This window comes from Quercus suber, unplaced genomic scaffold (genome assembly GCF_002906115.3).
Source record: "Quercus suber isolate HL8 unplaced genomic scaffold, Cork oak 2.0 scaffold_186, whole genome shotgun sequence".
In the NCBI taxonomy this organism is placed as follows: Eukaryota; Viridiplantae; Streptophyta; class Magnoliopsida; order Fagales; family Fagaceae; genus Quercus; species Quercus suber.
The window spans coordinates 387,309-409,737 of NW_027069644.1; the positions used below are offsets into that span (position 1 = coordinate 387,309).

General features: G+C 35.8%; 1 protein-coding gene and 1 pseudogene across 1 annotated transcript; both read left to right on the forward strand.

Annotated features, from left to right (window-relative positions):
• The first annotated feature begins 1,997 nt into the window (after positions 1 to 1,997).
• On the forward strand, positions 1,998 to 4,711 carry LOC111998640 (cytochrome P450 CYP82D47-like; annotated as a pseudogene).
• A 2,863-nt stretch (positions 4,712 to 7,574) lies between these two features.
• Positions 7,575 to 9,801, forward strand: LOC136069734 (cytochrome P450 CYP82D47-like). Its single transcript, XM_065778554.1, has 2 exons — positions 7,575 to 8,585; positions 8,956 to 9,801. Exons 1-2 carry the CDS (start codon positions 7,635 to 7,637, stop codon positions 9,577 to 9,579), a joined length of 1,575 nt encoding a protein of 524 aa, XP_065634626.1. The 5' UTR covers positions 7,575 to 7,634; the 3' UTR covers positions 9,580 to 9,801.
• The last annotated feature ends 12,628 nt before the right edge of the window (positions 9,802 to 22,429 follow it).

A 22,429-nucleotide genomic window follows, 5' to 3' on the forward strand; every position in this document is an offset into this window, starting at 1 on the left:
AAGAGATTTGCTCGATTTATGAGAAGGCAGTCACAGCTCATACGTTTGGAGAGATATAATGAGCTCTTGGATTTTAATCTCATCCAAATCTTTACTTTCCTTTATAGCTGTGAGTTTTGCTCGAAAGCTCTTCGGTAAGGACCTCAAAATTTTTCTTACCACCTTAGCATCCTCAATCTTCTCACCAAGATTGAGCTTCGCAATCACGATTTCATTAAGCTTCCTATAGAATGAATCAAAGGGCTCATCATCTCCTATCTTAAGCTCTTCAAATTTGGTGGTAATCATCTAAAGTTTTGTATCCTTCACTTTCTTTGTTCCTTCATAGGTGGTCTTCAATATCTCCCAAGCTTCCTTAGCTACTGTTATGTCCTGTGAAACTCATCTGGAAAAACACCACAAAAAATTGCATTCAAAACTTTATTGTTAGCGTTAGCTGCCGTAAGTGCTGCTTTATCCCAAGTGGATTTAGCGACCTCCAACCTAGTCCACCTTACTTCTACCACATCCCAAATAGTATCATCAATAGAATACAAGAATGCCCTCATTCGGACTTTTCAAAAGGCATAGTTACTACCATCAAAATATGGTGGAACATTTAAAGATTGAGACTGATCCATCTCAAACGGAGTCAAGGATCACACTCGGATATTTAAACCACAGCGAGTGTACCCGCTCTGATACCAATTGAAAGCTCAAAAATGTGTTGAAAACAAAAGAGCTGTTTAAATCCCCAAATTAAAGTTACGGCTCAATTGATTTTACACTAACTTAATAATAAGTGTGAAATAGTGTAAAAGCGAGCGGATAAACAAACAAGCTACTCTAATCCATAATAAAAGTAACACAGCAGTAAAATGGAATATAAAAGAGTAGGGAAAAAAGATGCGAATACAAGATAACACACCGATGTGTTATCGAAGAGGAAACCTCTCGGCAAAAAACCTCTTCGCCGCCCTCTAAGCGAAAATCGATCCACTAGACAATCAGTTAGAATACATGGGTTAGCAAGAGACCCTCCAAGCCTAATCTATCCAATGTACCTAAGCTCTCCAAGCTCCTACTCCAACAAGGCTTCTGGGAACCGTGTCTTGTCTAGTTCTCTGGAACCCGCAATAAGCTCCATGTTGCATCTATCATCTTTAACTTCTTCCAATACTTCCTAGCAGCACCAAAACCTCACTTGACACTCTGAAAGGGTGTGGTAAGTGTTTGGGTTATCAACCTCTCAATGGTATGGAAATGGAGAGGTAGGAGTTGAGGAAATTCCACAAGCAAATGTGTGGAGAATTGTGAGTATAACAATCTCTAACTCTCAAAGTGTTTGACTAGGATTTTCTCTCAGAAGCACTTCTTAATATTTGTGGGTAATATGGGTATATATAGTGTAGGCACAGAAAGTGTGTATCAGAATGGACAGGCTGGTAGAACAGAATGTCTCGCGAGTGTCTTGTGGGAAGGCCTTATCCACGAGATACTCGCGAAACACAGTTGTCTCCATCTTGGCCTGACTTTTCGCATTCCAGCATGTGCAAGTCACATGAGTCACTTCACAGGATGCTTAGTTGCAAGCTACCCGCGAAAACTCTTCAGTCTTCAATTGCTTGAGTCTTTACACACTCTCTCTATCACACAACCCTTACAATCAAATCCCACAATAAATACAGGGTACAAAAGATTGAATAAAATTACAATCAAATTTGGCACGAAATATAAGCCAACAAAACACATAGCTGTAAATAAAAACTTTACAAAAGGACTGTTGAAGCATCATTTTGCTGCTTTACTCTCCAAATTTTGGGTTTAGAGAGTTTGTTGGATATACTCTAAGATGTTAAATTGACAATCTGAATTTATTTTCAGCTTGCTTGCCACGTATCTTGTAAGAACCACCTCGTTACTAGTTTGGGCTATATATATTTTACCACAAAACCATTAATTGTCACTCGCCAGAAACATCAACCATGCTCTTCTCTTACCCATTCTTCATAAATTCTATGGCTAGCATATTTAACATTTTCATGTTCATATTCTTTCTAATATGGATGTCAAGAAGAGTTCAAAGAATTGCTAGTATAAATAAAGTTCTACCTGAAGCTGGTGGCACATGGCCTTTGATTGGCCACCTCCACCAAGTCGGAGGGTCACAACCGACTCATATACCCTCAGGTAACATGGCTAGACATGGCAAAACGGTTAGAATTTTTTGACCCAACCCGATTAACCTATTTAAAAATGACCCATTTTGACCCGCGACCCAATTAACTTGCAAACCCGATTGACCCGACCCGAACCCAACCCGACCTGCCCATTTTGCCACATCTACCAACATTGAGTAGATTGAGATTGAGGTGTAATTCTTATAAAATATTTACTTATTCTTCTTTACTTAATATGTTATGTACTCTATTATAGTTTGTCATTCTTTACTTGCCACCTTCATTTTCTTTTTTTACTTTAAACAGATCGAAAATTATACTAAGATTAGCTTCTAGAAAGCTGGAACAAGAGTTGTACCAAATTTAGGTATTAAGTGTTTAGTGGTAATTGGTAATTGGTAACAATATCACCAATAAGAATCTAATCACAGTTAAGGAACTCATAAACAATTGACAGATTGGTTAGGTGTGCATCGAACAATAGTAGTAAGCAATTGGGAGATAGCCAAAGAGTGTTTTACTACCAATGACAAAGCCTTTGCCAACCGTCTAAAAGGTCTAGCTCTAGAAGTCTTGGGCTACAGCTATGCCATGATTGGGTTCAGCCCTTATGGTCCCTTCTGGCGCCAAGTGAGAAAAATGGCCACGCTAGAGGTCCTCTCAAACCACTGCCTTGAAACGCTTAAACACATTCCGGATGTCGAGCTAAATGATTCTATAAAAGAGATATATAAGCTATTGGGCAAGAACAAGAAGGTGTAATTGGAGATGGAGAGATGGCTTGGGTACACAACCCTAAACGTTATATGTAGGATGGTTGTTGGACAACGATTTGGTAAGGCTACGACCAACGTTGAGAATGATAGAAATGATCAGTGCCGAAAGGCATTGAGAGAGTTTATAGATTTGAGTGGAGAGTTTGTGGTCTGAAATGCACTACCATATCTAAGGTGGTTTGACATAAGGGGGAGCAAGAAAGCCATGAAGAAAACCGTAAAAGAATTGGATGATGTGACTGAAGAATGGCTAAAGGAGCATAAGCAGAGGAAAATTTCTGGTGGGGTGAACGATTACCAAGATTTTATGGATGTAATGCTATCCATTGTCACTGATGATGATGAGACTTCCAGTTATGATGTTGATACAATCATCAAAGCTACATGCTTGGTAAGCTTTTGATAACCCTATTAATTCACACATTGTATTATATATTTCCAAAATCTCATTTGCTACATATTTTGAATCAGGTTAACTTGTTACAAACACGTTATTTAAGAAAATTTTTAACAGGTGAAAAAAAACTGAAATTATAACTTTTTTTTCCGTGTTTGTAAAATTGTATAAAATTATTTGTGTAATAAACACTGCTCTATTGAATTTGTGTTGACTTCCAAGAGTAACAATTAAATTTTTTAGGTAGATAAGCACACAGCTCATTGAAGAAATACAAATTCTTTATACCACTTTTTGTGTTCTACTTTATATTTTACAAATCACAACTTATCATATATTGTTTTTACATTTTTTTATTATAAAATAATTGAAGTTTAAAATGAAATATAATAAAATCAAGCACATAACATACCACAATTAATAGAGCATAAATACACCACAAAAAGTAGTGCTGAATATTTATATTCCCCATGTAAGAAGCATTTACCGCATCTCACATAAAATTCAACGTGAATTTGGAAGTTCATGTTACAAAATTAAAAGGTTCAAACAATTTCACGATAATTATCTTGTGCATAATGGTTTATTTAAATCCTAAACTTGAAGGCATGTCATTTTCTTGTTGAATATTAAGCCATATATAATCAAATAGCATAAATTTTGAATTCTTAAAGCAATCTGAATTCTTGCTGCTATTAAATTTGATTCTTGGACCATCGCTAGAAAGCTTAACAACAATGTTACTTTTGTAGGTCCTTATCTCAACGGCTTCAAACACATCAACAATAACATTGACATGGGCTCTCTCTTTGCTTCTCGGCAACCCTGAGACCTTAACAAAAGCTCAAGAAGAATTAGACATTTATATCGGTAGAGAAAGGCAAGTGAAGGAATCAGATATGAAAAATTTGGTATATCTCCAAGCTATCCTCAAAGAAACAATGCGTTTATACCCTGCTGCACCACTCCTAGTGCCACACGAGTCAATGGAAGACTGTACTTTGGTTGGTTACCACGTCCCAGCAAGCACACGACTTATTGTTAATCTTCCAAAACTCCATCGAGACCCAAATGTGTGGGTGGATCCTAGTGAATTTCGACCTGAAAGATTTCTTACAACTCACAAGGATGTTGATGTTAGAGGCCAAGGTAGTGGTAGAACTGTAGAAGAATGTGCCCTGGGATCTCATTTGCCTTGCAAGTTACGCAACTCACACTTGCTACTTTGTTTCATGCTTTTGAAATTTCAAGCCCATCAGATGAACCTGTGGACATGACAGAGAAAGGTGGACTTACAAACCAAAAAGCTACCCCACTTGAAGTCTATCTCACTCCTCGCCTTCATGCTCAAGTATATGCATAATTTGACTAGGTGTAATGTGATAAATTAAAATATGATATGGTGAAAAAAGCTACCCCACTTGAAGTCTATCTCACTCCTCGCCTTCATGCTCAAGTATATGCATAATTTGACTAGGTGTAATGTGATAAATTAAAATATGATATGGTGTGATATGCATAATTTGACTAGGTATCATTTGATAAATTAAAATATGGTGTGGTGCAATAAATTGGTGTTTGCCATTTCCATGTAACCATTCAAGAGGCAAACATTAGAAAAGTAAAAGTCATTAGAAAAAGTTATCATCTTAGTTAATTTAACTGTTTGAAAATAAGCTCTGTATTTGTCAAGTCATATTACGTGTGACTTGTAATTTGCATTTGTCTTGTGAGTTCTGTTTTTAAAGGTTGGATTTTTTTGTAAAAATAAGTTTTTTTTTTTGTCATTTTATGTGTCTTGTAATTTGGCATTTGACTTATATATGAGTTATGTTTCTTAACTGTTAAGAATTGTATTAACTATGGGGGAGGTTATGTTTTTAAAATTACATGTATATAGATGGAGGAGGTGCGGAACTTCAAATCAAGCCAAAAATCTTCAAGAAGTATGCCCAATACTGCGACACCCCTTCATCATCATTTCTGTTTGTGGTCATTGGTGGTGATTTTTTGATAAAAAATATATGTAGCCCAAACTTATAAATTTAAAATGACAACGATGTAAGGCAAGATAAAATAGATAGGAACAATAAAAGGAAAAAAAGGCTTTGACTTTAGTACTTATGTGCCGATTCAACCATTTTGAGGGCCAAAAATTATGAATCAGGTCTTTTTTTATAGCTTTAAATTTTTATTAAATTTTTTTTTTATTAAATTTTTTAAAATAGAAAATTTGGCTTTAGTACCTATGTATGGGGCAGTGGGCCATGTTGCTGCGTCTTAGTGGAGTTGGTGACAGTGTGTGGGGCCGTGCGCCATGTGTCTGTGGCGTGCTAAGATGCTATATGCTTATGCGTATACAGTGGGTGGGTTTGGTGGTTGGATAAATATTGCTTTTGTGGACGAAATGGGTGACTGAACATAAAATTTTAACTATATAATTAGTTGTTAATGTTTTCAAATTATATTTTTTATTAGCATTTTGAGTTTTAAAGACTCGATTTTGGCTCATAAATCGAGTCTTAAAAACTCAATTTTCATGACCTAATTATATCCGATGTGGCATATTTTTTCATGTGGCAACCACATGGAAATCGAGTTTCTAATACTCGATTTCCAACCCTTATAAATATAAATAAGAGAGGTACCAGAACAGAGAACAACCCAGAGGAAAAAAAAAAAAAAAAAAGGAGAAGATCAGATCGGACCACCACGCGCGACCCAGAGGCCTAGGCCGCGCGCTAGCTCCGGCCGTGCCTAGCTGGTGAGGTGAGCTCTTTCTCTCCCTCTGAGCTCTTTCTCTCCCTCTGATCTGAGTTTGGATTGAGATTGATGTGTTTGACATTTTTGAAATTTGTTTTTGGGTATTTCGGTACACAGACTTAGAACTTTAAATTTTTTTTTTTTTTTTTGTGTGTTAGAAATCGAGTATTAGAAACTCGATTTCCATGTGGTCACCACGTGAAAAAATATACCACATCAAATATAATTAGGTCATGAATATCGAGTCTTTGAGACTCGATTTATGGGCCAAAATCGAGTCTTTGAAACTCGAGATGCTAATAAAAAATATAGTTTGAAAACGTTGACAACTAATTATATAGTTAGAATTTTATGTTTAGTTACCCATTTCGTCCTTGTTTTTGTCCACTAATTTTATTATTTAATTTATTTTTACTATTATTTATAAATTTTAATGTATTTTTTAGTGCTATTAATGAGTTTCGTTATACTATTTCAATTAACTTTTATTTTTATTTACAATATTTAAAAAAAAATTCAATTTTATAAAAAATAAGCAGATTAAACTTTCGAGAAGTCGGTTAGATTGGGTGGCGCTGTGAGGGGGCCATGTGCCATGCGTGTAGTGTTAGTGCAGAGTGCAGATTAAAAATTTTTAAAATTTTTTTGAAGTATTGTATAAAATACTCACAGTTATGAGTTATCACAATCCAGTTCTCTCATTTTCATCATGAGAGAGAGAGAGAGAGAGAGAGAGAGTTGGGTTTACATCGGATTAGCATGAAGCTCAAGGTGCCATGCCCACCCACGACACATCATCCATCACTGTGAAGTTATTGCAAAGAATGAAAGAAAGCTGAGAGATATTTTCTATTGTTTTTTTCATTTGTTTTAGAAATTTATAATTTTTATTTTAGCATATTTCATGGTATTTACATTGTATTATTAATAAATTTTTTTGGTATTAATTTTAATTTTAGCAAATTTCAAGAATAAATTAATAATTTTTTATCTTATGATTTAATATTTTAGCCAAATTTTGACTATTTTTGCTTCTTTTTTTTTAATTTAATATATTTTAAGATACAATGGGATTTTTTTAATGTATTCTATTGACCAATAAAATAAGAGAGATGATACGTCTACAACAATTTTACAACAAATCACAGGTAGTTAGTTGTTATTGGTTCAAATTTGAAACTAACACTAAGATTACTTTTTTGCCCCAACTAGTAAAAATCTGCCACTTAGAATTTGTTGTAAAAATGTTGTAGATATATCATTTCTTATAAAATAATTTAATATATTTTTTCTTAAATTTAAAAAAAAAAAAAAAATATATATATATATATAGAAAGAGAGAGAGAGAGAGAATACACACATAAGTGGGGCTTTCTTTTTATTTGCTGCGATTGTATTGCATCACTTGCTTGTCTTCAACCGACCCTATTGGGTACTGAGATATAAAANAAGTTTGGGCTATAAATATATTTCACCACAAAACCACCATCACTAACCAAAAACCGAACACTTAAAAAAAAAAAAACAAAAACAAAAACCATGCTATTCTCCTACCTATTCTTCACTACTCCTATGGCCAGCATATTCACCATTTTCATGTTTATATTCTTTCTATTATGGATATCAAAAAGAATTCAAAGTACTACTAGTAAAAAGAGGGTTCCACCTGATGCTGGTGGAGCATGGCCTTTGATTGGTCACCTCCACCTGTTAGGAGGGTCACAACCGCCCCATATAATCTTGGGTAACATGGCTGATAAGTATGGACCAATCTTCACAATCTGGTTGGGGGTGCATAGAACCCTAGTAGTAAGTAGTTGGGAGATAGCTAAAGAGTGTTTTACCACCAATGACAAAGTCTTTGCAAACCGCCCAAAAGGTGTAGCTCTAGAAGTCTTGGGCTACAACTATGCCATGATTGGGTTTAGCCCTTATGGTCCCTTCTGGCGCCAAGTGAGAAAAATAGCCATGCAAGAGGTCCTCTCAAACCACCGCCTTGAGACACTCAAACACATTCCGGATGTCGAGGTAAATGATTCTATAAAAGAGATATATAAGCTATTGGGCAAGAACAAGAAGGTATTATTGGAGATGGAGAGATGGTTTGGGTACACAGTCTTAAACGTAATATGTAGGATGGTTGTAGGGAAGCGATTTGGTGGGGCTACGACCAAGGATGAGAATGAAGGGAATGATCAATGTCGAATGGCATTGAGAGAGTTTTTCAATTTGAGTGGAACATTTGTGGTATCAGATGCACTTCCTTATCTAAGGTGGTTGGACATAGGAGGGTATGAGAAAGCTATGAAGAAGACAGCAAAAGAATTGGATCATATGGCTAGAGGATGGCTAGAAGAACATAGGCAAAAGAAATTGTGTGGTGGGATGAAGGAACACCAAGATTTTATGGATGTATTGCTATCCATTGTCACTGACAATGATGAAACTTTTGGTTATGACGTAGATACAATAGTCAAGGCTACAAGCATGGTAAGTTTTTCATAATCCTATTAATTCAGCTACATATATACACTACCAAAATCTCATTTGCTACAAAGCTACATATATTGAATATTGCCATCATTACTATTTGTTATTGTTACTGTAAAAATTGTTACATGATTTTGAGTGATTATTAAATGATGAATATATGTATAAAAAAGAGAGTATACATGAAAGTTTATATGGCTCAGCCTAATGGCCTACGTCAGTATAAAAGCTCTTGACGCCTACATATTTAAGATTATTAATGTAATCTAAATCTTGCAACTACTAAATTTGATAATTGGTCCACGGTCAGAAAGCTTAAAACCTTAGCTGACCATCTAATCCTCCATTTTCTGTTATGTCACGTTTGCAGACCCTTATTGTAGCGGGTTCAGACACATCAACAATAACATTGACATGGGCTCTTGCTTTAGTTCTCAACAATCGTGAAGCCTTAAAGAAAGCCCAAGAAGAATTAGACATCCAGATTGGTAGAGAAAGGCAAGTGAAGGAATCAGACCTAAAAAATTTGGTTTATCTTCAGGCTATCCTCAAAGAAACAATGCGTTTACATCCTCCTGCACCATTTTTAGTGCCACACGAGTCTATGGAAGACTGTACTTTAGTAGGCTACCACATTCCAGCAAGCACAAGACTCCTCGTCAGTCTTCCGAAACTCCAACGAGACCCAAACGTGTGGGAAAATCCTAGTGAATTTCAGCCAGAAAGATTTCTTACAACCCACAAGCATGTTGACATTAGGGGCAATAGTTTTGAATTGATACCATTTGGTAGTGGTAGAAGAATGTGCCCTGGTATTTCATTTGCCCTACAAGTTACACAACTCACACTTGCTACCTTGTTGCATAATTTCGAAATTGCAAGCCCTTTGAATAAACCTGTGGATATGACAGAGAAAGTTGGGCTTACCAACCAGAAAGCCACCCCACTTGAAGTCCATCTCACTCCACGCCTGCATGCTCAAGTATATGCATAATTTAACTTGGTATCATTTGATAAATCAGTATTTGTTATGATGTAATAATAGGCTATTTAATTTTCAAGTGAGCATACGAGAGCCAGCCATTGGAAAATTAAAAGTTACTTGGAAAGTGGTTTTTGATAATTTATCGAATTATCAAATAATAAGCTGTATTTGTCCTGTGAGTTGTGTTTTCTTTTACTATCTTTGAAAATAAGCTTTGTATTCATTATGTCTTGTAATTTGTACGTGTCCTGCGAGTTAAGTTTTTAACCATTATAGTACTATCTCTTACTCAGTATACAAAAGTACGATCATGACATTTCTTATTGAATATATTGCTTTATCTTGACAAATTTGAAAATATCTACCAAATCAGAATGTACCTTGTAGGAGGCAAAACATTAATTAAGCTAATTATAATATGCCACGTCAAAATTTAGTGACAAATTCCAAATTTATGCATCATTAAATTAATTAAATCAAATCATTACATGTGTCATCTAAGATGATATCACATTAGAAATTAAAATTTGTCATATGTCATTTGATCCACAAAATAAAGATAAATTTTCTATCATAATTGATGGATAATTATCTTTATTAAAATAAATAAATAAGATAAAGATAATTATCTACAAGTAACAAATTATGGTGAGACTCTTTGTTGATTATTATCTTTATCAAAGTAGAAACTATATCAAAATAGATAAATAGAGATAATTATCTATAAGCAACAAGTTTTGGTGGGAATCTTTTAAATAAATCAGAGTCTACTACTTATCTCTAGGAGATCAATTCAAAATGAGACTTATCCTCTAAAACCACTATATATAAAGGACACCCCCTCTCATTCTCTACCAACTTTTCAAGACGTCAAAACTCTGGAGAAATTCTGCCAAGAACGCCCAATGATCATTCAAAGAAATTAATTTGAATCCTTCTTCCAGGATTTGAAGTTCTATTGGAATCAAGATCAAAAGCCTCCATAAACTTCAAAAAGCTCTCAATCATTGAAGTTCAATGAATCAAACCTCTAAAGCCCCGAGGGACTTCAACCCAAAATCCTTCAAATTCAAAAAAAAATCGAAGAACTTGAAGAACAACAAATCTGTAACAAGCTCAAAACTAGAAATTCATTGTAAAGATCGTTCGATCCATCTTCCAACCAAAGTGAAGAAGATTCCATGTTGGAGTCAAGATTACAAAGAAGATAGAATCAGAAGATTCTACCTTATTAAAAGGATCAAAAACAAAGAATTGTATTCACTATTCAATCAATACAAATTATATTTGTGTTTACACACCTATATAAAAACACAAAATCTTCTATATGCAACATTATAATTTTTTTTAAATAATTAATTAAAATACAATTGCAAAAACCAAAATATGTCACTTCTGATTATTTTTGTTTAACTAATTATTGTTTTTGTCTAATTAAGTGCCACTATAGAATACTTTAAAAACAACTACTCTGAATACTTTTCCCACCAAAACCACAAATTTCTTCATCCAAAAGGATCCACACAAAAAAGACCTCATCAAAACTGCATAGTTCAACATCTAAACAAATTACTATCAACAATATTAACAAAAATAAAATAAAATCACTCACTGACCAACAGCTTTTGAGTGTGACTCTACTCTATTAGTAGAAAAAAGAAATTCTCAAAGCCAAAATTTATCTAAAAATATAATCACCCAAATAATTGAACAAAACAAAAGATTCAGCCTTTTGAGAGAGATAGACTAACATTTAGATAACAAGGTCATAGGCAAAAAAAATTGTTGCCTTAAGGTATGACATAACATCTCACAAAAATAAACAAAAGCCAAGTCTTCAACTTATGGTAAAAAAAATTAAATTGGAAATGAAAGGAAAAAAAAAATGTAGATTACTCTATAGCATCTTTTTGTTAAGGACTTTTATAGTATGAAATTTTAGCTTTATAAACTTTATCTAACATCTTGGACTTAATAATGTATAGAGGCACTCTCTTCGACTCTAAGAGAGATATAAAAATGGATTGAATTGACCAAAGTAGACTAAAATGGATGGAATGGACCTAATGGGACTAAAATGAACCAAATGTGACCAAACTGGACTGAAGTGGACCAAGTAAACTGAATGGGACCAAAGTAAACTGAAATGCTACGCTCATGTGGCTCAATAAGAGTGTAGTAACAATAGATGTTAAATTTCAATTTTTAGATATTATATAGATTTAGATAGAAGATTTTTGAGAACTTGTAAACTTGTTAGGAATTGAATTAACTATAGGGGTGGTTATGTTTTTAAGATTATATGTATATATATGGAGGAGATGTGGAAATTCAAATCAAGACTATTTATTTGAGTATTATCATTTGGTTGAGCATAACTCTCAGTTATCGCTGTCTTTCTTTTTTTGTGCCTATATGGATTTCTTAATTATTTCTTCATGTCAAAGCTGAGTGTAACGCTCTTGGTGTAGCTTCTTTATGTATTTCTTTCCATGGCAGCAGGAAGGAAAATATATCTACTTCTACAACTGTATAAAAAGAGCCAATGCGCTTATCTACAATAATTTTGGATTATTTAAGCGTTGTGCCAAAACGGTGTATTTGGGAGAGAAAAAGGAAAAACTTCAAATGGTGCATTTTGCTGAGAATTTTTTTTTTCCACATAGAGGAGGTGAAGGAGAGTGAAACAAGCAGAGGACTCAATGAGAGAGAGATAATGGAAATCACTAGGCCTCTCTCCCTCACGTTGGATTACAAACTTTCTCTATTCAGGGAAAAACTAATTTCTTTCTCATATTCTTTGCTTAGTTGATTGAATTTTTGGATTTTTATGAGTTTTTCCTTGTTGGTTGCTGTAAGGTTGAAATTTATCAACCATCTTGTTGACTTTATTTCGTGCCAATTTGCTTGTAATTTAGCTCTTAGTAATCCTGTATTTAGATGGGATTCATGTAAGTATAGTGTGTGAAGAGAGTGTGAAGAAAAGCTCAAGTTTGTGCAAAGAAGCAGAGTTTTGCAGTTAGGACTCACGGCTGACTCACAACTGGCAAGCCGCCAACTGCAAGCACGTGAGAAGCACACAGGGGAGCTGAAGGGTCACGCCAGCTGTCGCACTACAGGACAAAAGTCCTAGGCTGGCCAGGCCATTACCTCGCAACTTGGACAAGCCGCGAGGTCAAGCCATCAACTTACTCTGTTTGGCAAAAACTGACTCTTCGTATTCCAAACACACACCACTATATATATACCCTTATACCCACGAAATCAAGAGAGCATCCAGAGAGAATTTTGTGAGAGAAAGTCTAGAGAAAAACAAGATTGCCTTATCCCCAATCTTCACTAAGAGACTCTACAAATTCCTCTACTCTCTTCCTCTCTATTGATACATCCTTGAGAGGCTATTAACTAAATCCTTTTCTCATCACACCCATGTCTATGAGAAGATACATTTGGTGCTAAGAGAAGCAGTTTGGAAGGGACCAATGACTATCGGTTGATGCTATGGTGTATAACGGAATCCAGTAAGCTAAAGAAGAAATAGGTTCGGAGCAACCTCGTTAGAGCAAGAAGCTTGAAGGGTTTAGGTACACTATGTAGATTAAGTTTGGAGGGTCTTTTGCTGTTCATGTATTCCAACTACATTCTTTAGTGGATTATTTACCGCTTGGAGAGCGACGGAGAGGTTTTACACTGAGGGTTTCAGTTTCCTCTTCGATAACACATAGTGTGTTGTCCTTGTGTTTGTATCTTTCTTCCTTTATCTTTTATTTTCTGTTGTGGATATGATTATATTTGGCTTAGATTGTTTATCAATTTTGTGTTTGGCTTATGTTCATGTTCTGCACATTAATTTTTTGATAATAAGCTTGAATTGATATTTTGTAATTTGGGGTCTAAACATTCAAAGGTGTTTTACACGTATTTTGAACTTTCACTTGGTATCAGAGTGGGTACACTTGTTGTGATTTAAATACCTAAATGTGATCCTTGACCTCTTGTGTTATTTACCATGGATGTTGCATTGTATGCCTCTTTGTATGATTTAGTTGATGATAAATGTAGCATGTCACATGTTTGTGAAAATACCTCCATGAGTGATAATCCTCATAATTGTGATGCTATGTTACATGAATCTTTGGATGTTGTTGATATTCCTAACATCAAACTCTTGAAGAAAAAGGCTAAGAAGTTTAATAAGGATTTGAACAAGTTATTTTGTGAAAATGATGATTTGATTGCTAAGTTCAATGAATCCAACAAATTGGTTGAAAATTATAAGAAACTTGCTGAAAATTCTGTTTAAAAGCTGAAAGAATTTGAATGTTTGAATATGGACTTGAATGCTAAACTTGTTTTATCTAAAAACTTGTTGATGAGCTAAAATGTGAAAATGAATCTCTTAAAATGCATGCCAAGTGTTTGATTGCTGAACCTATTGTTAAAAGGGATGAAATTATTTGTTGCAATCATGTCGTGGTACCCGATTTTGTGTCTATTATGTGTTCTACCCCAAAGGAAAAATCGGTGTACATTCCTCCACATAAAAGAAATCAAAAGGTAGAGAGAAAGGCTGTTAAGTCAAAGCCTCTGTTTAGGTCTCAACCTAAAACTTTGGATGGATCTAAGTTTGTTCCAACTTGCCACCATTATGGTGTGATTGGTCATATAAGACCTCAGTGTTATAAGTTAAAGAAAGAACAAAACCATGTTGCTAGATCCCTTCCCAAAAAGCCTAGTGGACGTAAACACATTGCTTGTTACCATTGTGGTGCCTTTGGTCATCTAAGACCTCAATGCTCTAAGTTTCATGCTTTTAAAAGAATCAAAAGAAAAGAAAAACTTAAGCTTCTTGGAAGTTATGCTAAAAAGAGTAAACCTGATTTAAGTGAAAATTGCATATTGTTAAAGAAAGTGTTCAATGCTCTTAACTCCTTGACTATGTGCATCTCCGGTTCTCATTATTCCAACCCTCGTCTCACTTCTCATGAGACACTCATTCCAAAAAATCATTCCGTTTGGATGAGGAAGGGTTCCTATGGTTGAGCTTTTGCTCTTTTAGTCCTCGATCTAATTCTTTCGATCTTTGTAGGACCTTTCATGCATTAGATGCTTTATTGTTATGCATTTGTGCATCATGCATCTCTTTATTTGCATTGGTTTGTTTTTTGTTTTTGATCTTACCTTTTTGTCTTTGTTTTGTGTGAGAAAAAATCAAAAACCACATAAGAAGTGAAAAATTCAAAAAGTTTGATCATATATGTTTGAGCACATATTACATGTGAGTTTTGCCTTGTACCTTTGTACTAATGGCTTTGTGCATTTACGAGATTAGCTTGTTCTTTATGCACTTATATCTTTATGGGAAAAATCTTGACATCTTTGTATGATTGTTGTAAATCGATCTTCAAGCTTGTCATGAATGATTAGTCAATAGTCATGTTAGTTTTGATACATGCGTAGACTTGTGTCTATATATCTTCCCACTCTTTTATTTTTTATTGCTTAAAGAGCTCACCTAATATAAATCTCCAAATAAAAAGAGATATTGAGTTGCAAAAACCTGTTGCACGTACTAGTATTTGACTAAGAAAAAGGGAAAGTGACCAAAATAAAATGTATGATGCCCTAAAAAGCCAAAGGCTAGTTCATCAAATTGAAATATCAAAAATTTCAAGCATCGATCTCTAAAATGAGATATATTGATTCAAAAAGATCAAATGATATGAATTGTTAAAAAGCCAAATGAAAAGCTTCAAAGATATGTAATCATTTTTTTGTGGGAGATCATATATGTTCATTTCTATAATTGAGATAGACCACTTGACTTAATACTAGTTGTGTATGACTTGATTGAATTGATCATTGAAACTTCACTCTAGACTATGGACTATTCCACACTTGATACACACACACAACACACATGCCTAATGTTCAATGAATGCCTTATTTATTTATTCGATTATACTTGTTTAAATGTGATGTGTGTGTGCTCAACTATATATGGATCAATCAAAAAAGATTTTTGATTATTTTATATGTTTTTGGAAGTGATTTTTATTACTTTTTGTGTTCATGTTTAGTGCTTACATTGTTTTTTAGTGTTTAAACATGTTCTGGGCTGAAAAACAAGTGTCAGAATTTTTGGCCACTCATTTTGGTGACTTGCAACCAACCAAACCAAGCTGCGAGTTTTGGCGACTCATTTTGGTGACTTGCACAGTCACGAGCCCATTCGCGAGTTCACACAGAATGGTTTCGCGGCTCACTGGCAACTCGTTCGTGACTCGCCCAGTCGCCAAATGCCCAGAATCATATTTTAAAAGAGTTTTTTCGTGGGAAACTTGTTTTAAACCTCTTCCATCCTCTCTTAAACCCCTTTTTTACTATTTTACATCAAAACCCAATCAATTTGAATGATTTTTCATTCTATTAAAATCTCTAAGGTAATTATATACTATTTTCATTATTTTTTATCCTTAGATTATATTTTGGAGAGTTTTGTGCTCTTGGTTGGAATTCTCATCATAGGGGTTAGGAAAACTTATTTTTTTGTCAAATCTTTTGCATGGGATTGGTTTCTTTTGATGATTTACTTTGGATGTTGGCCCCTTGTGGCAAAAAGAGCATGTATTTAGGGTGGATTTCATAATGTCCATGCATTATTTTATATTGTTGTTCATAGTGTACACGCTAGGTGTTTGATAAAATGCCTCTTAGGCATTTTCTCACTTATTTGGACTTTGATAAGTACCAAACTTTTAGGTTTCTCATGTTTCCTCATTAGGAACATGTTTGGTTCATTGGTTGTGTATTTAACACACCTTGCCCCACATGTGCGATTTCCATGCATTAGTCATGCATTGCACTTGCCACCTCTTGCACACACCTTTGCTACCCTTGTCATGCATTGATCTATACCTTGTTTCTTCTTCCTAACATGTCATGTTTATCTTATGCTTTGTAGCATTTCGTTTCATCTTCGGTTTAAGCTTCATTTTCTCATGCATCATTGCACCACTCATGCATCATTGTCATTGTTCATACCTTCATCTCTTGCCCTCATTTCTCCTTGACCCTTTGTCTATTCCTGACAAAAAAGGGGAGAGTATACTCTAGGGAATATACCGGAGAGTTGTTGTCATTTCTATATGACCTTTGTGCACATTCTTAGGGGGAGAAATTCTATTTCTCATGCACATTTGTAGGGGGGAGATATTCCATAGGGGAGATGCATGTACCATGGGGGAGAAGACATTGAGCTAATAAAAAAACTTTGTTTTGGTGTTTGGTGTTTGATCAAGTTGCTCACATGTTTCACATCATGATTACTTGATCGCAACTTACTTGTTACATTATACTTGTCCTTTTATTACTTGCTTTACCTTGAAGGTCTAAAGTGTTTTGTGCGAGTGTTTCAGGTTACAGGTATATATATTCCAAGTTCATAACAGCTCCTATGATTCATGATAAGGGGAGTGATATGATAGGAAAGTACTTTATTGTTTGTACCTGGTACCTTTGTAGGTTTTTAAGGTTTCTATTTATGTTTTGTACCCATGTTGCTTTTGTAAGCTTTTAGGATTGTTTCTAGGCACCTTGTGGGCCTTTGTGGTTTGTACCATACCTTATGTAGCCTTTGTGCAAGTGTTTTGTGCAAGTGTTTCAGGTTACATGTATACATGTTCCAAGTTCATCACAGCTTCTATGATTCATGACAAAGGGAGTGACATGATAGGGAAGTACCTTATTGTTTGTACCTAGTACCTTTGTAGGTTTTTAAGGTTTCCATTTATGTTTTGTACTCATGTTGCTTTTGTAAGCTTTTAGGGTTGTTTCTATGCACCTTGTGGGCCTTTGTGGTTTATACCATGCTTTATGCAACCTTTGTGTCTTGTTAAATCAGTACTTTCAACTAAATGTTATGCATTTCCTTCTAAGTACTGTCACTCTTGTGCCCTTGTAGGACTTTATTCCTAGATGCATATATTTCATGTAATATGCATTGGTTGAGTGTTGGTCATTCAAGTGATTTATCTTGTGTTTGTCAGCTTAAATGTCCGGATGTTCATTCCAAGTGTGAATGAGCATTGTGATCACTTGTTTATAGTGATTGCTTGTTTTGGTCTTGCCATGGTTTACTACTTTATTCCACTGTGCTTGATCGTATTGTGCTTGCTTCATATGCATTACAAGTTTTTTGTATACAATGAACTTATTGTGTTGTTGTGTTTCAGGAGTTCTTGTTCTTATGGTTCAAAAGCTTCACAAATTCTAGAGTTAGGTGTGAGTGAGTTTTCCAACTATTCTCAACTTACGTGTTAAGTCTAGATTTTGTTTTAGGGTTTTGTCACGGAATAGCCAAAGGGGGAGATTGTAAGGTTGAAATTTATCAACTATCTTGTTGGCTTTATTCAGTACCAATTTGCTTGTAATTTAGCACTTAGTAATCCTGTATTTAGGCGGGATTCATGTAAGGGTAGTGTATGAATAGAGTGTGAAGAAAAGCTCAAGTTTGTGCAAAGAAGCAGAGTTTCGTGACTAGGACTCGCGGCTGACTCACGACTGGCAAGCCGCCAACTGCAGGCACATGAGAAGCACACAGAGGAGCTGAAGGGTTGTGCTAGCTGTCGTACTACAGGACAAAAGTCCTAGGCTGGCCAGGCCGTTACCTCACGACTTGAACTCGCGACTTGGACAAGCCGCGAGGTCAAGCTGCCAACTTACCCTGTTTGGCAAAAACTGACTCTTCGTATTCCAAACACACACCAATATATATATATATATATATATATACCCTTATACCCACAAAATTAAGAGAGCTTCCAAAGAGAATTTTGTGAGAGAAACCCTACCATTTTAGGGTTTTGTCACGGAATAGCCAAAGGGGGAGATTGTAAAGTTGAAATTTATCAACCATCTTGGTGGCTTTATTCTGTGCCAATTTGCTTGTAATTTAGCACTTAGTAACCCTGTATTTAGGTGGGATTCATGTAAGGGTACTGTGTGAAGAGAGTGTGAAAAAAAGCTCAAGTTTGTGCAAAGAAGCAGAGTTTCGTGGCTAGGAGTCGCGGCTGACTCGCGACTGACAAGCCACCAACTGCAGGCACATGAGAAGCACACAGGGGAGGTAAAGGGTCGCACCAGCTGTCGCACTACAGGACAAAAGTCCTAGGCTGGCCAGGCCGTTACCTCACGACTTGAACTCGCGACTTGGACAAGCCACGAGGTCAAGCTGTCAACTTACCCTGTTTAGCAAAAACTAACTCTTCGTATTCCAAACACACACCACTATATATATATATATATATATAGTCTTATACCCACGAAATCAAGAGAGATTCTAGAGAGAATTTTGTGAGAGAAACCCTAGAGAAAAACAAGATTGCCTCATCCATAATCTTCACTAAGAGACTTTACAAATTCCTATACTCTCTTCCTTTCCATTGATACATCTTTCAGAGGTTATTGACCAAATCCTTTTCTCATCACACCCACATCTGTGAGAATGAACATTTGGTACTAAGGGAAGCAGTTTGGAAGAGACCAATGACTATTGGTTGATGCTATGGTGTATAGCGAAATTCGGTAAGCTAAAAAAGAAAATTTTATGCCTATGTTCATTTTTGCTTGATCATGCTTATTTTGCTCCATATGCATATTAAGTTTTCTGCGTACAATGATATTGCTATGTTATTGTGTTTCAGGAGTTACTTATTCATATATTCAAGAGCTTTTCAGAATCTAGAGTTAGGTGTGAGTGACTTTTCCAACTGTTCCCAACTCACGTTTAAGTCTAGAGTCTGTTGTAGGGTTTTGTCACGGAATAGCCAAAGGGGGAGATTGTAAGGTTGAATTTAATCAACCATCTAATTGGCTTTATTCCGTGACCAATTTGCTTGTAATTTAGCACTTAGTAACCCTGTATTTAGGTTTGAAAATTGTAAGGGTAGTGTGTGAGAAGATGTGAAGAAAAGCTCAAGAGTGTGCAAGAAAAACAGAGTCTCGCGACTAGGACTCGCGGGTGGTTCGCGACTGGCAAGCCGCGAAAAGCAGTCACGTGAGAGGCACACTGGGAAGCTGAAGGGTCGCGCCAGCTGTCACGCTACAGGACAAAAGTTCCAGTCTGACCAGGCCGTTACGTTGCGACTTGATTTCGCGACTTGGCCAAGCCGCGAGATCAAGTCGCCAACTTGCCCTGTTTGGCAAAAACTGACGTTTTGCATTCCCTTCTCACCCTACTATATATACACCCTTATACCCATCATTTTGAGAGAGCTTCCAGAGAGAATTTTGTGAGAGAAAACCCTAGAGAAAAACAAGATTGCCTCATCCCCAATCTTGATCAAAAGAGACTCTACAAATTCCTCTACTCTCTTCCTCTCCATTGTCATACCCTTGAGAGGTCATTTACCAAACCCTTATCTCACCACACCCACGTCTGTGAGAAGGTCCATTTGGTGCTTTGGGAAGCAGTTTGGGAAGAAACCAATGGTGATTGGTTGATGCTATGGTCTATAGCGGAATCCGGTAAGCTAGAAAAGAAAAAGGTTCGACGCAACCTCGTTAGAGCAGGAAGCTTGGAGGGCTTAGGTACCTGGGTAGATTAGGCTTAGAGGGTCTATTACTGTTCATGTATCCCAACTACATTTTCTAGTAGATTATTGACTGCTTGGAGGGCGGCGGAAAGGTTTTACGCCGAGGGCTTCAGTTTCCTCTTCAATAACACATCGAGTGTTGTCCTTGTGTTTGCATTTCTCTTCCCTTTATCTTTACCATTTAATTACAGTTGTGTGTGTGATTATTTATGGTTTAGATTGTGTCTCTATTCCGATATAAGCTATTTATCATTTTCCACACATAAGTTGTTTGTTATATAGCTTGTGTTGGTATTTTTGTAATTAGGGTCTAAACGTTCAAGGGTGTTTCATACCCATATTGAACTTTCAGGTATGGAACTTCAAAATCCAATAGTTGGATCAAAAGTTATGGCTTCCGAAAGTTAGTGGTGCATCGATCGATGCGTTAACCTAGTTTTCATGATATCTCAACTGTTCTAACTCTAATTTTAACCCATGAATAGTCGTTAGACCAAGAATTTGGTAATCTTCACAATGGTGTTGGTTTCAACCCATTCTGACAGCCGGATCAAAATTAGGGTTTTTGGGGCCCACTAGGAGTCATCTCTGAGTCAAACTTGATCAAAATTGTTATAAGTCTTCAAGGAGCTCCAATTTGATGTAAAACTATTAAAGGTGTTGTTTTGAGGAAGTTTTGACTTTTTTAACTTTCAGTCAACCCAAGGTTGACTAGGGGTATTTTGGTCATTTTAACTGATAAAGGCATTTTGGGTGTTCCGATGTCCAAACGGGTTGCGTCACGCAAATCAATGGCGAACCAAATACGGTATCAACAGCAATCAACATTTATGACTATGTATTACTACAAATATTTTAAAGAATGGGTTGGATGTATATTAAAGTCTTGGGATATAATTTATTAATAAGGCCTACAATGCAATTATATTTATATAATAGTATTAAATATTGACAGGAATTTAGACCCTTTAAACAACCAGATTGCGTAGCCTAGATTAATTAGCCAAGTTGTTACTTAGTCAAATTAAGCAATTCTAGGTTAAAACAATCCAAACAATCATATCAAGAATATAAAGCAGCGGAAAATAAATAACACAAGATATGACCACCCAGGAAACCACACGGTAAAAACCTGGGGAGGATTTGACCCACCGATCCTCAAGGCTAACCTGAATTCACTATGAAAGAATTGAAGTTCGTACAAAAGGACTACAAGCTCCCCGCTCGACTTCCTAATGCTACCCACCAGTAGAACTTCCTGACACGACCACGCGCAGGCTCCGAATCCACGGACTACTTCTTTCTTGAATTCCTCAATCAGCTACAAGCTCCCCGCTTGCTTTTCTTTTAAGTTCCAATGGTTGCAACAGTAATGATCTTCAAGATGTTGAAATAATCTACACGGACTACTTCTTTCTTGAATTCCTCAATCAGCTACAAGCTCCCCGCTTGCTTTTCTTTTAAGTTCCAATGGTTGCAACAGTAATGATCTTCAAGATGTTGAAATAATCTCCACCATGAAAACCCTAAGTTTTGTGTAAAGGAAAGCTCCTCAAAGATCTCACACGAGATTCACACAAAACAGCAATGAATGAGCAACAATACAATATGGACAACCTTCAAAAACGTGGCTAGGGTTTTATTTATATACCTAGGGTAAAAACATAAAACCCTAAACGTTTAATGAAGTAGGGCTGAGTTGGAAATTCTGCAGAAAATTCAACCTGTGCGAATTTCGATCGATCGAGTCTATTCTTCGATCGATCGAGCCAGGCCGAGAGTCCCAAGTACTTCTGCAGCCACTCGATTCCAACTTTACAATATTAAACCAACTTTGAGCAAGTCTAAATAAAACTAAATACAATGTTTTGATCATGGTTTGCCAACATTACAAATTAAAGTTCTAAATACATAAAATCCTAAGACCTTAGAACCTAACAAATATAATTATTGGTAATTTTGAGTTTGTCAAGAGTTGACAAAAAAACTCAAAACCCATTAGAGCTAGTGTCTTATTTGTCCTTTTTGGTCCCACTCTAAGCCACATACTAAAACCCAATTGGAATGGCCTAAAAGGTTAGCCCAATTAGATAATCAGTTATATATAAGGAGAGAAATATACAGAATTTTGGTAATGCATATGATGTATGAAATGGTGTGTATGTGAGTGTGAGCCACTCTCTTATTCTCCCTTGAACACATACGTGTAAACTGATTGAGAGATCATACTTCTTAGTCAAAAATGAAATTGAAGTGAAGATTAA